Here is a 17,243-nt window from a genome sequence, read left to right on the forward strand (position 1 = left end):
TGACGAAGCAGGTGCATAGTCGCGGTCAGGCTTCCTCTCAGCACCATTGGTGCCTGGCCAGGCTCCCTCGGAAGAAGCCGCTTTCTCATGAGACAAGCTAACCGAGACAATGCGAACCCCCGGGCCCAGGTTCAAGCAATGATGGGTGAAGAAAAGGTCCCAGCCAACGGGACTAATGGAATCCACAGGGCTTCCCTCCCACCATAGCCCACCCCCTTGGAGTGCTCCTCGCAGAGCCCGCGCTCAACGCCCTCCAGCCCCGCAAGTGTTTTCCCCACGACCCCCCCCCCCATAGAGCCGCTCTCGGGACGCTCCCACAGAGACCCCCCCCTTAGCGTGGCCCCCCAACAGCGCTCTTCGCTCCCTCTTCCGCGGGTGCGCGCTGGGCGGCGGGAGCGCGCAGGTCACGGCGGCGGCCGGAAGCGATTCTGGGACTTGCGGGAGCCAACATGGAGCCTGTCGGGGCTGCGGGGCCTCGGTGAGGGAGGGGCGTCCGACCGGTGCGGAGCAGGCGTGGGGCGCAGCGCGCGGCCTGGGACGCGGCAGGTCTTTTCTGCCCGAGCGGGACCGCCCCTCTCCTGCGAGCGCCCGGCTCTGCGGCGGCCGGACCATGTCTCTGGGCGAGTACGAGCGGCACTGCGACTCCATCAGCTCCGACTTCGGCAGCGAGTCCTCAGGCCGGGCCGGGCCCCGCGCGGGCCCCAGCCTGGGCGCCGAGCAGGAGGAGCTGCACTACGTCCCCATCCGCATCCTGGGCCGCGGCGCCTTCGGGGAGGCCACCCTCTACCGCCGGACCGAGGTACCGCCCCGGGCTCCCCTGCACAAGGGGTCCCAGGCCTGAGGGCGTAATCCGCCCCCGGTTGTGGCTGAGCCAGCCGCCTCCTCCGCTCGCCAGGGCCGCGCAGCACCAAGCGGCCGCGCAGGCTAGCCCCTTGTGAAGCTGAGGCGGGCATGGCTAGCTTGGCACAGGCCCCCGCCCGGGAGAGAGGTTCTGTGGCCTCTCTCTTACCTTGTGCCTGGAAAGAGGGGCCCGGAGCGCCCCGCAGATAAAACCCCGCTACCGTCGGTCCCTTCTGTCTAGGAAGCCGGCACCTGCTTCCTAGACAGAAGGGGGACCAGCATGGGCCTGGCCACACCTCTTCAAGTGTTGCTGCCACTGGCGTTGCTGTTATTGTCTGGGCTGAGTGCTCGCCAGTTTACTTCCAGATACTTGCCAATCTCTTTAGGGGACTGGGATGGCAGAGAAACTGTGGCGTGGTGTGTGCTGAAATAGATATAGAGCTGAGTGTTTTCAGCATAATGCCTTTCCCGCGGGAATCCTCCTTTCTGCATTGAACAGGAGGAGTGGACTCCAGAGAGAGCCTTTGGGAAAGAAGGGTAGTTCTTGAACGAACTGTCTGTCACTGGCTTGTCTCGTGAGGGGAGCTAAAATACAACAAAGTATTGCCATATGCCTTTGCAGGGGCCTATGTGGACATCACCTGGTCATGGCTATCCGAGATCTAATTATTATGGATGCTTACCATTGCAAGGCAGATATCTTCTGTCATACATAGTACAATTTCTGTGTCATACCCAGGCCTGAAAGCTAATTGTTTGAACAGAAAAGCTGAGAAATTGAGGTGCTATTGGCTTGCCCTATGACAAGTTTCTCCCCAAAAATAGGTTAAGGCCCAAGTGATGACTGGAAATGGTTTTTTGGACTTGTGTCTGGCTAATGATGCTTAGAGGATTGTTGGCCTTTTAGCCTCCCTCATTTTTAAAGTGAGGCATCAAGAAGCCTTGCCATTAATTGACCTCAAACTTTTCTGCTGCTTTCACCCGTTATGACAGAAGCCATCTTGCAGAGTTGACTGAAGCTCTAATAGTATGTTCACAATCTCAGTAAAAACAGAGGAAACTCAAACATAGAAACCAGAGATCTCTCTCCTCCTCTTTGTTACATCCATCCAGATTCTTCCATTGATTTTTGTTGTTGTTGTTGATGCTGGCAGAGAGAAACACTTGATTCCCATTATAAAATTGTCTAGCATTTATTACATCTGCCGAAAGCAGATATTATAGCATGGATGGCTGAGGACAAACGATGTTTCACCGAGGCACTGGCAGAATGACTCAATTAATGGATAGTGTAATTCCACAATTGGGTTGGTCCATAAGGGCAGACAGTTAACATTTTCGGTTGCTCCTGAAGCCACCGTTAGGAGAAACTTGCGCCATATCCTACATTTATGTTTGTAGGGAAAATAATGAATCATAGCAGAATTATTGTTATACTGAGGAAAGCACAATGTGTTTGTGCAAGAGAAAAACCTGACTAATCAAAACAACAGCAAAAACCTCCCATACCCCTATAATACTTTACTTGGTAAATTTCTAATATGTTTTAAAACAAGGGAGTGCTAGCTGACTAGAAAAACAGGTGGAGTAATTTCTAGACTCCAAAGTAGAGAAACTTTTTAATTCTGTGCAAAAACTTTGTCTGAAATCTGTAAGCGGGAGAAAGTGTGTTTACCTTTCATGAAGGTTTAATTTCCTGATTCAAGGGTACATGTTGTTCTTTCCCTTTCCCAGCAATATGTTTTAATTAAAAGTCTTTGTGTTTCAGGATGACTCGCTTGTCGTGTGGAAGGAGGTGGATCTGACCCGATTGTCAGAAAAAGAGCGTCGTGATGCTTTGAATGAAATAGTTATCCTTGCTCTATTGCAGCATGACAACATCATTGCCTACTACAATCATTTCATGGATAACACCACACTGCTAATAGAGTTGGAATACTGTAATGGTGAGATCCCTAGTCCCACCTGTAAAAGGGAGGATGCTACACAGCTCTCAAGCAGAATCTCTGCTGCAACATTAACTGTATTTCTTGAAAAATCTCAGAGTGGTAGCCATAACTTTAAAAATAACAAGTAGTCCTGTGGCACCTTAGGCTACATTTATACTGCAGTGCTATTTCGGAATAGCAGAATATCCCGAAATAGCTATCCCACCTCTTAATAGCAAGCCCATTATTTTGGGCTCACTCTTCTGACGTCCCTGTAAACCTCATTCCACGAGGAGTAAGGGACATTTTGGAATAATGGGTTATTTCAAATTTGGTGCTGTGTAGACAGTGCCAAATTACGAAATAAGCTATTTCAAAGTAAGGACAAAATAAGAGGTGCAATTTGCGTAGCTCAAATTGTGTATCTTATTTTGAACTACAGAGCAGTGTATACATAGCCTTAAAGACTAACCAAAATATATAGAATCATGAGCTTTTGTGGGAAAACCCACTTCATCAGATGAATTGGAATGGAAATAACTTGAGTGACAAGACTCAAAATGTTCCTCTGCAAGAAGTCAGTTGTGCCCTCAAAAGCTCATGATACTATCTATATTTTTTTATCAAAGGGGTAGCCATGTTAGTTTGGATCTGCAAAAGTGACAAGGAGTCCTGTAGCACCTTATAGACTAAATATAAGGTGCTACAGGACTCCTTGTCGATTCAATATTTTTTGTTGCTCTCTAAGGTGCTACAGGACTACTCACTGTTTTTAAGGGTTTTTTAAAGTTACAGACTAGCATGGCTATCCCTCTGATAGGTTTATGTGTATTATCATTCCTCATGTCTGATTTGTGTCTATTTATCCTTTGTCATAGAGACTGTCCAGTTTGGCCAATATATATGGCAGACACACATTGCTGGCACATATCATATTAGAGGATGTGCAGTTGTATGAGCCCCTGATGTTGTGGTTTATGTGGTTAGGTCCTGTGATGGTGTCGCTTGTATAGTTACGTGGACAAAGTTGGCAACAGGATTTGTTGCACTGGTAGGTGCCTGGGTGAGTGTATCTAAGGTGTGATGTAGCTGCTGGAAAGGATTTTTTCAGGTTGTAGGGTTGTCTGTGAGTATTGGCCTAACTCCCAAGGCCTGTGAGAGTGAAGGATCATTTTCCAGGATATGCCTTAGATTATCAGTGATGCACTGGAGAAGTTTAAGCTGAGGGCTGTAGGTGTTGTTTTCCTTGTTGAGCCTGTCTTGAAGTAGTTGACTTCTGAATACTTGTCTGGTTCTGTCAGTATGTTTCCTTACTTCCCCAGGTGGGTATTTAAGTTTTAAGACTGCCTAATAAAGATCTTGTAGGTGTTTGTCTACAGCCAAGCCCTAAAATACAACTGGATTTGCTCTGATCCCACAGACAATCAGTAGTATGATGTCCTAGATGGAAGCTAGAGGCGTGTAGCATAAGAATAGTGGTCAGTAGGTTTCCCGTATAGGATGGTGTTTTGTGACTGCAGTTTATTTGTACTGTAGTGTCAAGGAAGTGGCTCTCTTGTGTAGACTGGTCCAGGCTGAGGTTGATAGTGAGGTGGAAATTGTTGAAATCCCTGTGGAATTCAAGGGACTCCTTCCCCATGGTCCATATGTTGATGTCATCAATGTATTTCTTGAGCATTTTCCAGAGAGGTGGTATACATCCAAATCTTGTAGTGCAGATAGTGAAGTAGGATATTGCAGGATGCCAAAGAGAGAAGCTAAGTGATCAGGCTTGGTAGTTCCGGAGACTGACCAGTTTGTGAAGAATTGTCAATAGATGGAGCATTGAAAGAAGTGGAGATATTTTTAATACAGAACTCTAAATAAATCTCTCACATTTGAGCATGTACATAGGTCTTTCTGCACTGTCCTTCTATCAGGTTGTCTGCTCCGTCTTCCTGCCAGTACAGGGCATATCTCTGTTTTAGAGATATGGACAGCAGACAAGCATCTTTTTTAAATGAGCCTTTTCTTTTGGTAGCGTTATAACCAGTACTTGAAAATCCACCACTCTTGCGTAAGAAGGAATCTTTTCTGAGCAAGTGCCATCAGCTTTTGTAGACATCTTCTATTGGAAAAATGGTTTCTAGCCCTTGTGGCTGTAGAGAGAACTCAGCCAAGTTTAAACCAATGCAAATCCGAAGAGAGATTGATCCTGTTTTGGGAATAAGGAGGCCAGCAGATGTCATTATTGGGAGGGGTAAGGGGCCAGGCTATTGCTAATGTTAAGGAAGCTGAGAGAAGAGCGAATGTGCAGTTGCTATTGTTAGAACGAGAGAGCTTTGGGTGGTGCTACTATCTCCACTTCCTGGAATAGGGGGCATTGTTGTGGGGGAGCCCAATCAGCCCAGAAGATGATTGTGTGTGTTTGGGGCGTTCTGTCAATGCTACCTGCTACTCGAGCAGATGATTTTGTGTGGGGAGAAGGTCCTTCATACTGCCACCATCACCACAGGAAAGGTGAGGACTCCACACATGCACAGCATTTTGGAGGTGCCTCACACTCAGGGTTCTCAGCTTGTGGGAATATTGGCAGGAAGAGGCCCTTGTACAAGAACCCTGCAGTAGAGTAGCAAGCAGAGGACCTACTTTCATTGGGTTTAATGCTGGCCAGAGCCTCTCTGTTCCTCAGGTCTATTGCCCTTGTTTTTAGGTGAGATTAGGTTTCAGTCTAGGAGGAGGGGAAACATTCTTTGGCATCACTGGTGGGAATCCTGTCACTCTGACAGAGACCCTGGATTTGGGGCCAGTATAAATTGATGTGAGGGTGCAGAGAATTGGCCATCATTAATAGTCACACTCCCACCATTTACATATATGCGTGTACATGCACTCTCTTTCTCTCTCTCTCTCTAAATTGTTTTACTTGAGGGCAGAGATGACCAGGAGGAGGGTGTGTGGCTTTAGGCATAGCTATATTTTGGCCTAACAAATGGGCTTTGTGTTTGAGCTAGTCATTGTTGGGTGTTGGAAAATTGTATAATCCCTGAAGATTATAGTGGGGAAAATGAAATACTGGAAATGTTACTCTTCTTATGCCTCTTTGTTTTATTTCTGCTGCTAGCAGTGGGTTCTAGTTTAGTAATTAGATGTTTCTGCATTGTATCCTTCCAGATAACTAATGAATGTGTTAGATAAGACCATGCCTAGTTCAGTTATTCACAATGCCGTTAGACATCTCTTGAAAATGGGATGCTTTAAAAGTTTATTATTGCTCTGTCTTTGCAGTTCTTCAGCCAAATTTCAGTCCAAGATAATTTATTTTCAGTTTTCAAGCAAGATTTCATTAGATACTCTCAAATATACCTTGGCGATCCAAAACCATGTTATGGACAGAAATAATATTGGTAATACTTGTCATTTATATAACTCTTCTCTTCCAAGGATCATGAAGGGATTTACAAATGTAGTTAATTATTATCCTCTTTTTACAGATGAGGATTCTGTGGGAAGTTGTGACTTGTATAAGGTCACACAGCAGTAGTGGCAAAGCTGATACTAGACTCAGATTCATCATGAAAGAATGCTACATAATACATTTGTGGAAAATAACCTGAAGTGTAATTGATGGGGGGGGCGGCGAACCTGGGAAGCAAGAATGAACAAGAAAGACACCAGTGTATTAGACAACAAGATAGACGTGTGTTTGCAATGATTTGATATGACAGTTAAAAAGAAAAAAGCAAATAGGCATCACATAACCAAGCAGGGAGATAAAGTGTCTCCTTGCATACGACAATGGAGATACTGTACCTGAAACACAGCATTTATTTCTGGGCAGTTCTGTTCCAAAAAGATGCAGGTACATTTAAAGGAGTTCAGAGAATAGTAATAAAAATGACTAAGGGGCTGCAAGTATGAGGGGGAAAGGGAGTTTGATTTTTGAAGCAGGAAAAGAGCTAAATATATAAGCTTGGCTTTTAAATTACTAATGGGGAAGATGCATTGTTTTAAAATGTTTTAGAAGTGTGAATGCAAAGTGGAAAAAAGTTTCCGTGCAGCCTGGGTATGACTAGGAAGAATGGGAAGACATTAAGCAAAAGGAAATTTACACTGAATATCCTTATTGGGAGATCTATAGACCTCTCTCTCTCAAGGGATGTAAAGGAGTGCCATCACCACCTCTTAGGAAACCTGAGAGTTGGGGGGGAAAAAAAAGCCTTGGAGAATGTTCTTCCAAATGTCCTGTGCCATCCCCATGGAAATGGAAAAAGAGGGCCTTCATACTTTACATCTATGATAATCATCACTAGAACACGAGCAGAGGATGGCTGAGGACTAAAATGGCACAGGAGGTAATCAGTGGAGATTGGGACTTGTCAATAAGATGCTGGCTTGGTCGGGAGTTTTTTCTTGCTCACTGCTTTCCACAATCCATTTGTACATCATTCCATTTAGCTTTCCTTGAGCTTCAACTCATCTTCCTGGAATTGCAAGGCAATATAAAGAGAGAGATTGATCACCAATTAAGGCTTCTGCTCTGGTTGTATCGCTGTTGCCATGTAATATATCTTTCATCAGGACATTTGATAGTCACAAACCTAGATAACGGGACTGGCATAGGCAGGGAAGATGGGGATGTAATCACTGCTGCTCTTGGGGACTTTTCTGAAATGATTGGTGTTATGTTTATTTTGTGTTGAGTTTTTTTTGCTCTGCTTTTCAGAGCAGTTTAGTTTGGTTTCCTGTGCATGGTATAAAAGCCAGCCCATTTTAGGAAGCACTGTTTCCTAAGGAACTAAGGAGAACAGGCTATTATTTCATATCCATCTTTTAGAACAAATAGAAGGTGAGGCTTAGAGAGAATAATCTCTTTGTGACGGCAGCCCCTGTCCGCCGGGATCCCGGCCCCCCATGGACAAGGACTGCTGCTGTAGCAACCTCTGTCTACGGCCAGCACCAAAGTACCATTGTATCAGAGGCAGCAGCATGGGGTGGCAGGCAGCCGGTCTGTGAGGGGAGCTGTTTTTTTAACCGTCTCCCCTCATGTACCAGTTCCTTCCTGGCACCCCACGCTGCTACCTCTGTATCAGAGGCACATTGAGGGAGGGCAGAGGGCTCCTCGGTAGTGGGGCCATATTTCATTGGCTGCCGTCCACACTGCTGAGGACTATAGAATAGTCACTAACTGCTAAGAATTCATCAGTTGATTGACTGTTCAATTAACTGATAGCTAACATCCTACTTTCTAGCTTTAGAGATGCCAGTTTACTTATTAATGAAAAGAGGTGGGCATTCTGAAGAACTTGTTTATGGGAGACACTGCAGAGTCAAAGTGAAGAGCACAAAGGGAGAAGAGCTACTTCTGAAGAGGGGCTTCCTAACTGGATTCAAATGATACATCAACAGAACATTTACCATCATTAACTAAGATGTTCTCTCTCTCTCTTTTAATTATAGGTGGGAACCTCTATGATAAGATCCTGCGGCAGAAAGACAAGTTGTTTGAGGAAGAGGTAATTTGGGCTGTTTGAGGAGAGGAGTGGCATTGGTTTCCGTGCTACTTGAACCTATCTAGTTGCATGGTATAATTACCTACACTCCTTCCCATAGCATTAGCTTACCTCTATTCATGTCAGGGGTCTCTTTCTTGTATCCTTTGGGCTGTAGTTCTGCCTCTCCTTTTGGACATCATAAGCAGATCTGAGGCAAAAGGAAGCCTTTTTCTTTGTCTATAAATATCTCTAGACAATCATACCATGCAAAGAATAATGGAGGAAGAATCAGTGGCTGTGGCTCCTTTATAGTCTCAGATGAGATTTTGCTCCAAGATTTTTCCATTCTGCATTCCCTTCTGGCTATCACTCTGCTTATTTCTCTGTTACGGCCTTCCAAGGGCTTTTATAAATATGGCTCATTCGCTAACTACTTTATAAACATTTCTGATGATGGGCTTTTTCTTGGGCCATACTTGTTACTTTACTGTTCTTTTCTCATTAGCTCGTACATTCTCACGTCTTCCTTCTCCCACCTTATATTAAGATTCTCACATTTGCACAGCTTATAAAATAAGTTTAAAGAATTTGAGAGTGTTGTAAAGATAAAATGGTCCAAGTTAGGAGTTGCAAACTCCAACCTGCCCCAAATTCACTCAGTTTATTTTTACTGGTAAGTAAGATTTTTGTAGCACATATCTCAGTGCACTTTGAAGATTACTTACAGAAAGTTATCTTGTGGTGGTTCCCACTTCTAAGGATTCCCAAATTGGGATATTCCCCAGGGAATGAAAAAAGATGACCTCCCTGATGGAGCCTCCAGCCTGGATATTCATGGATGATGGACACTAGGTTCTCTTTGTATCACTTTCCATGAGAATAGTGTGTGTTATTTTTGGGCCTCATGTGGCCTTTGTTTCTGCCTCTATAGATGGTGGTGTGGTACCTGTTTCAGATTGCATCAGCTGTGAGCTGTATCCATAGAGCTGGAATCCTTCACAGGTAGGTGTCTAATGTAACAGAACTCGGGTGAAAGTGGGATTCATGTGTCCGAGTGCAGAATCCATATGAAAATCTCTGTGCTCCCACTTCTGCAGCATCATACCCTTAGTTAGCAGGAGGCATGGGGAGATGGGAAATCTGACTATATCTGTTTGATGTTCTTTGGGAAGCTTTACTGCTCAGGGCATGTCTGGGTGCTTTGGCATGAAATGCCTGCTCATCTCATGAGTTCAGGTTAGAAACTGCATTGCTGATTTTTCACAGTGAACTAGAAAATAATTGCTCTACATGGCCCATGCTGCAGCCATTGGACTCTATTTATTGAGTAAAAATAATTACCAATAAAGGGAATAAATAAACCTCTGACTTGAAGCACAAAACAAATTTATTTCCTAAATCAGGCAGGTTGGAGGTAATCACTAGTGGAGAACACTGTCCCCATCTGCAATAATATCCCAGCATCAGATCAGTGTGTGAATCTGCATCATTACTCATGTGGGCTAACCACATCAGACCAGTGCTCCATGGACTGCAGTGGCTGCTTCTTCATAATTCCAGGTGCTGATGTTGATATGTAGAACTCTAAATATAAAATAGTGGGAGGGACTATGTTTTCAAGGAGGGGCTTAAAGCTCTGGATTCACATTCCTTCATACTTGACTGTCTCCCAACCTTCAGGGCTTAGTATAAAGCTCAACTGTTCCCAAAGGCCTTTTCCTAAGGCCAGGGGTGCTGGAACAGTTTGTATAATGGGGGAGCAGGGGAGGAGCTGAGAGCTACTGAATCAAACTGTTAACACTGTATATAATGGAAACCACTTCAAGCCAGGGGATTTGGCAGTACCCCTAGTTCTAGCACCTATGTCCAAGGGTGAAGCAGAGCACTCTTGTGTTTAACAGATAAGTTCTAGGATTGGGGAGCTTTTACACTTTCTTATGCTAAAAAAAATTTCCATGGCAGATGTCAGAGAATGGCCCATTTCTGAAAATGGAAAAATAAAACTGTCTTTAATGGTCCTCATTAGGGTTCACAGGAGAAAGAACCAGCCTGTACATTTGTTTGTGCATGGGACTGTGGGATGAGAAGCTCTGTTAATAACTGCAACACTAGGCATTCCATGTCTGAAGAAGTGCTAATGAAGTATGATACAGTGAGAGACTCCATCCAAGGCTAACAGAAAAAGGAAGGCAATAAGTTCAATCCAAATCCTGAGGAGCAGAAAAACACTCAAGTGCCTCAGCTTCATAGTGACCCCTCTCTCTCTCTCTCACCAGAGATATAAAGACATTAAATATCTTCCTCACAAAGGCAAACCTGATTAAGCTGGGAGACTATGGGTTGGCAAAGAAGCTGAACTCTGAATACTCCATGGCTGAGACTGTGAGTATTTTGTAGCAGAGCAATTTTGGGGCAATGTAATCAGAGATTGTTTTTTTTTTTTTTCAATTACACATGTGACTGTTTGCTGGATGGGGAAGTCCTTTGTAGTGGAGGGTTGGCAGGAACACAGACATGAGGCTGCATCAAATGGAGGGGGATTATGGAGAAGAGATAAATTAAGCTGGAGTTAGGGGCTTGAGTGCTCAAGTGAAGGGAAGGGATGCTAGCAAGGAGACATTGGGTAAATTTCAAAAGGACTGGAGGAGAACAGAGGCAGGAGTGCTGGTCAGCCGTGCTGGTCAGTTCTACATTTTTCCCTTCTGTTTTGTATGTGCCCTTCATGGAGCTGAGATATGGAGGGCCTTGTCTTGGGAGCTATGCCAGGTCCTGGGAGGCTGCTGTCCACCCTTCTGAGTTCGATCCTGCTTCCCTGATCCCCTCATGTGAGTCAGGTTCTGGAGGAGTCCCTGTACACAAGTTTCATGTGAGCTACAGGTGTCCATCTCTGGTGGGAGAGTGGCTGAGAGTCCATATCTCTGAGCCTTATGGTTATGTCTACACAGCAAATACAAATCCATAGCTGGCCCAAGCCAGACAACTTGGGCTGCAAGGCTATTTCATTGCTGTGTAGACTTCTAGGCTCCAGTCTGAGCCCGGAATTCTGCACAGCAGTAAAACAGCCTGAGCCCCATATGCCCATGTGAGCTGGCACAGGGCGGCAGCAGCAGGTTTTCTTTTCTATATAGACATACCCTACGTGAGCCAGGATCTGGAGAAGCCCTACACTTCTGTGGGGAGCTGTGAACAGCACCAGGAACAGTCTGCTGATGCAAGTGAAGAGTTGAAAACAGTCCTGCTTGATGTATATCACAGCCCTTCCAAAGCTGGTGCAGGGAAATGGAAACACCTCCTGATAAATGGAGCAATGAACACATCTCAGAGTTATTGTTTTAGTCTGTGTTCATTTCTGTGGGCTGTTCTTAGTAAGCTGAGACCATCACACCTCTCCAAGCATCCTGTGCTTTTAGGATTATCCTGTAGGGTATCTGTATATAAAAAAGCAGTTGCGGATGATTAATTTCACCAGTATAGCAGAACAGTAGTTCTGCTATAGTTAGGATTGAGAACGTTTTGCAGTTTAAAGGATGATTTTCCTAAGATCTTATCTACACTGGATATCAATGTAGAATTTATGAAAGTCGATTTTCTAGCACTCAGTTTTGTAAAGTCGAAGGTGCATATCCCCACTGTGTGCAAGAATTGAACATAATTAGACATAGTGCATCCCCCTATAAGGTGGTTAGCATCAAATTTGAGAGCGATGCTTTGTGGGTAGCCATCCTACAGTTCCTGTCATCCCTTTACATTCTGGCTTATGCTCCCAGTGCATGCTGGGACAAAAACTGTGCAGTTGATGGTTTGGGGTACATGTTGTCATAATGTACTCATCTCCTCCCTCTCCTCAACTTGGAAGCAAAGGCAAAAATCTTTTCACGCCCTTTTTTTCCCCGGGTTATCCATGCAGACACCATAGCAGAGTAAGCATGGAACCCACAATGGAGCCCATTCGGCATCAAAGTATTATGGCAGTCATATTAACCATCATTTGCCTTATCCTGGAGTATACCCAAAGCATATCTAGGGTCCACCAGAACAAGGAAGAATCTTGAAAGGACATGAACATGCTTTTCGGTGAAGCACTTGAGTTGTATGACTGGCAAATGCTACTAGCATTTGATCCTCTTGATACAGTGAATGCCGGTTCTGGTGCCATGAGACAAGCACAGTCTGGTGAGACTGCATAGTTATGTAGGTATGGCATGATCAGCAGTGGCTGCAAAACATTCACATGCAGAAGGCCACTTTCATGGAAGTTTGCAAACTGCTTTCCCCCAGCACTGAAGCACAGGAATAACAGAATGAGACTAGGGATGTGACTGATTAACCGGTAAGCATCACCCAGTCAGGTGATGCTTACTGGCTACAGTTAACTGGTCGGGGCTAGAGCAGCCTCCCAACAACTGTGGGCTGGAGCCCAGCTGGAGCAACCCCTGACCTGAGCAGCAGATGGGGGTGCTCCAGCCTGGCCAGAGCAGCCCCTGCTTGTGGCATGGGGCCGCTCCATCCCAGCTGTCCCCATTTCAGCAGTTAACTGGTTACATAACGTTTAACCGATTAACTGATTAAATGGGATTTTACATCCCTAAATGAGATCTGCACTGACGGTGGAGAAGTGAGTGGCAATAGCCCTGTGGAAACTTGGAATGCCAATAGATACCTGTCAGTTGGGAATCAGTTTGGATTCGGGAAATTTACAGTGGGGCTATTGTGATCCAAGTAAGCAAGGCAATCAATACCTTTCTTCTACAAAGGGTAGTCACTCTGAGAAACATGCAGGACTTTATGGATGGCTTTCCTGTGATGGGGTTCCCCAAATGTGGTGGAGTGATAGACAGAATGCACATCCTTATTTTGGCACCTGACCACCTTGCCAAAGACTACATAAACTGCAAGAGGTACTTCTCAATGGTTCTGTAGGCAATGGTGGATCATAAGGACTGTTTCACCAACAACAATGTGCGATGATTGGAAAAGGTTCATGATCTTTACAAACTCCTGTGTCTTCAGAAAGCTGAAAACTGGAACTTTTCACAGACCAGAAAATTAACATTGAAATGCCAGTAGAGATCCTTGGAGACCCAGCCTACCTCTTGCTGTTGTGGCTCACGAAGCTGTACACAGGCAGCCTGGACCATAGTAAGAAACAGATAAACTACAGGCTGCGCAAGTGCAGAATGGTAGTAAAATGTACTTTTGGACATTGAAAGGGAAGGTTTTGCAGTTTGACTAGATTAGATCTCAACAAAAGCAACATTTCCATTGTTGTGACAGCCCTGCTGTGTGCTTCATAATATCTGTGAAAGTAAGGGGGAAAGTTTTATGCCAGTGTGGGTGGCCGTGGCATAGTATCTAACCAGTAATTATGAGCTATGCTGCCTGCTCTGAGGTCTGCTTGCCACACTGGTCACACAGGAAATGAAACTCAGATTTTCCCTGGGCTTTTCCGGTGCACCTGGAAAGCAGTAGAGTTAAAAGTCCTGGCCAGAGCATTCACAGTGGGGCACTGTAGGACATCTCTCAGAGGCCAAGAATGCTGACTTTCACAGTGCTGCATCAACACAACCATCAAGTTGACTTTGCAAAGTCAAATTTAGTGTTACTTTTTTTGAAAAGCAGGAATATGAAAATTGATTTTAATGTCCCTTAAAGTTGATGGAATGGGCGTGGTGGTGTGGTTTTATTGTTTAGAAAATCAACCTAATGTGGCTGTGTTTGACCTAACCTCCCAGTGTAGATCAGACCTTAGTGTTCCAAAATCTGCAAGCCTGTCCATGTTGTCTTGAAATTTGCTGTGTCTTAGGGGTGCAGGGGTTTGTGATCCAAATTTGGGGGCCATTTGACCAAGGGTTTCCCTAGATGTGACCCCAACCCACCCCCTGGAGGAAAAAACTTTTCTTAACGTTCACAGATTCTTCCAGCCTCTTGTGGAGCACAGCAGACTTCTGAAATACTAATGGTTTAATGAGACAGGAAGGGGAGGGTGAACTAGAAATGGCGAGGGAGTTGTGTTGCAGGGAGTATTGGGGTGGAGGGGAGGAGAAAGAGATACCTGTCTTCTCTCACAAAACCAAAAGCACCAAGCCACTCAGACTCTGATGTAGCCCAGGTGTTTGGAGCACATTGTCCTGGAACATCTAATACAGTTCTGTTAAAGGAACTCTTTTTCTCCCTCCATGATCTAATGTGTGATGTTTCTAAAGTATCTGCTACTTTGTAGTTTAATTCAGAGTTTAGATTTCAGACAAGCAAGAGAATTCAGAACAAATGGTATTTTCTCTTTCCATGTTAAGCAAGGGGATATGAATAAAAATTAATTTTATTTATGATATAATTACTGAAAGGAACATTTTACACTTTAGTCTGAACAGTCAACTTGAGCTCACCACAGTCCCTTTCAGCAAGGAGTGACAATGTTAGAATTCTGATGCTGAGAATACTCTTGCTGTTAGCAGCTGATATCTTACTTAGACTGGGTCTCCCAGCTCCATTGTTCCTGTGGTGATTAATAGGCTTGGAATGGGAGACTGCTCTGAGCTCTCAATCTGTTAAGGATTTATAAATTAGGACACCTGCCAACACACACTTTTTCACACTATTGCAGCTGTTGGTGTTTTGTTAAGATGCTTCCTTCCTTTGAAAACTTCCTTCCAGAACATCAGCACTATTACACAACTCCATAACAGTGGGAATTTATGGTTATTGTACCATGCCCTGGTAGCTCTTATGTAACAGGACCATGTTAGTTTCCTCACATTCAGAAATTCACCTTTTGTGTTGAGAATTTCCATGCTTGATTTTTTCTCAAAGGGGGCTCTGTGGAGGAGGGAGGTGCTCTTTTTTTGGGGGGACGGGAGTGGAAGGTTTGATCAAAATTCATTGTGACAGTTTTGGATCCTCCGAGGGTGAAAGTAAATGCATGCTGAAGTTGATATTTGACTATGTGACTAAAGCTTGTGAAGTTATATAACTACCACCCAGCTGAAAGGAAAATGCGTAGTGGATGATAAAGTACGAAGGGATTGAAATATTCCCATGCATGTGTTCAGTAGGCCACTAGTAAAATTATGAAAGACTAATGAAAAACTCACCTCCTTTGTGACAAGCTGTCTGTTTTCCCAGGGTCTGTGGCTAAGACAGTTTGCATAAGGAGGATCATTAATGTTCCCTTTGATATATTCTCATTTTTTTCTTAATTTCATTCCACAGTGGTTAGTCTGACTCATTGCTAAGGGGAAGAGACTATTCATCTGGAAGCTTCTTCTAAGTTATACTGTTTGTCGTGTTCATTCTTAGTTTCTCAGGGTATGTCTACACTACCACCCTCGTTCGAACTAGAGTGGTTAATGTAGTCAATCGAAGTCGCAAATGAAGCCCGGGATTTAAATATCCCGGGCTTCATTTGCATCTTGCCGGGCGCCGCCATTTTTAAATCCCCGGTAGTTCGGACTCCGTGCCCGCGGCTACATGCGGCACGGAGTAGGTAGTTCGAATTAGGCTTTCTAATTCGAACTACTGTTACTCCTCGTGGAGTAACAGTTCCACGAGGAGTAACGGTAGTTCGAATTAGAAAGCCTAATTCGAACTACCTACTCCGTGCCGCGTGTAGCCGCAAGCACGGAGTCCGAACTACCGGGGATTTAAAAATGGCGGCGCCCGGCAAGATGCAAATGAAGCCTGGGATATTTAAATCCCGGGCTTCATTTGCGACTTCGATTGACTACATTAACCACCCTCGTTCGAACTAGGGTGGTAGTGTAGACATACCCTCATTGTGATTTTGAGCTGTTCATCTTTCATGTGGTGTTCATGATGGCTTCTTCACTTAACTAAAATATAGATTCCATTGTTGAGGAAAGTTCAGTCCTGAAGTGAAAGTCTTCCAGATGGGACCCAGGACAGCTTTTTGGCTTCCTGATCCTGAAAGCTTCCCTCTTTGTTCTGAAACAGAGCAGCTTTTGTCTAACACCCCACAGTCAGAGCTGCTTAGCAGCTATGAGCTGGCAGCTGCTTTCACATGCTTTGTCAGATCCCTTGCCCTTCATCTTCCCAAGACAAGGTGGGAGGTTAGGAAGGAATGAATGGCTGAGCCTGAGGTGTTGTCATCACCTACTTGGCAGCCCAGTGTGCCTTCAACTGCAAAGTAGTGAAGTGGGAGGTGTGGGCTATAGGTCCTCTCTCCTGAAGGTAGTGACTTCCACTATGTGCTATATCAGAGTCAGAGCAGCTTGGGTACTATGGGTTTTCTGTAAACATTAGAAAATTAAGATCTGCAATGGAAACATTGATGGGCCCATAATTATTATGGTGGGTCTGGGTGGAATGTGTGTGAAGATTTTCTGCTTTTGTTGTCTAGCTGGTGGGAACCCCATACTACATGTCCCCAGAGCTCTGCCAGGGAGTGAAATACAACTTCAAATCTGATATCTGGGCTGTGGGCTGTGTTGTCTTTGAGCTTCTCACCCTGAAGAGAACCTTTGATGCTACAGTAAGTCCATAGATTGTTAATGTTCTAGTGTCTCTACTTGTCCTATAGCTTTTCTAACTTTTATTTTAATTTCTTCATGGCTATTGATAATGTGAGTATTTATGAAGGTGAGGGTCTGAGAGCACTACCAAGAACTGACGGTAATATGGGCAAACTTTTCCTGCCTGGCTTTGTTGATACTCTTTGATTCTCCTTGCAGACACGGAGAGTGCAGATGGTCCTGATTTGTACCATTGTTTGAAGGGAAATGTTCCCTTTTGACCAGAGCAGGACTTCATGAATTGTCTGTGCAATCAAGTTCCATCTTTTTTCCCTCCGTTAAGTTTTACGCTGATTGTTGGGAGTTTCACAGTACAACATCCTGTTGTGAGCGTTTGTAATCTCTGGACCTCTGAGGATTTAATTATGTTGTTTTGTTCCACAGCTTGATTATGTGAGGAATGTGGCTGGCTGGCACAGCTATGAGTTACCGCACAGCCATGTGGAGAACATGGCTGGCTGGCATATGTGGGT

At 44.7% G+C, this 17,243-nt stretch overlaps 1 protein-coding gene across 4 annotated transcripts in view; it reads left to right on the forward strand.

Moving 5' to 3' along the window:
* Nucleotides 1–349: 349 nt before the first annotated feature.
* The window catches only part of NEK9 (NIMA related kinase 9), a 38,196-nt gene continuing 21,302 nt past the window's right edge, over nucleotides 350–17,243 (forward strand). Inside the window, exons 1-6 of one of the 4 annotated variants that reach the window (XM_075926859.2) lie at nucleotides 350–799; nucleotides 2,609–2,786; nucleotides 8,208–8,263; nucleotides 9,174–9,244; nucleotides 10,519–10,624; nucleotides 16,599–16,730. In XM_075926859.2, coding sequence (XP_075782974.1) covers nucleotides 611–799; nucleotides 2,609–2,786; nucleotides 8,208–8,263; nucleotides 9,174–9,244; nucleotides 10,519–10,624; nucleotides 16,599–16,730 — 732 coding nt within the window. In that variant the 5' untranslated portion in view covers nucleotides 350–610. Of the gene's footprint in view, nucleotides 800–2,608; nucleotides 2,787–2,831; nucleotides 7,103–8,207; nucleotides 8,264–9,173; nucleotides 9,245–9,645; nucleotides 9,803–10,518; nucleotides 10,625–16,598; nucleotides 16,731–17,243 lie in introns of those variants that run through there. The other 3 variants (XM_075926858.2, XM_089778432.1, XM_075926860.2) reach the window with 3 other exon arrangements.

The sequence above is a fragment of the Pelodiscus sinensis genome, chromosome 5 (assembly GCF_052426305.1).
Source record: "Pelodiscus sinensis isolate ZL-2025 chromosome 5, ASM5242630v1, whole genome shotgun sequence".
Lineage (NCBI taxonomy): Eukaryota > Metazoa > Chordata > Testudines > Trionychidae > Pelodiscus > Pelodiscus sinensis.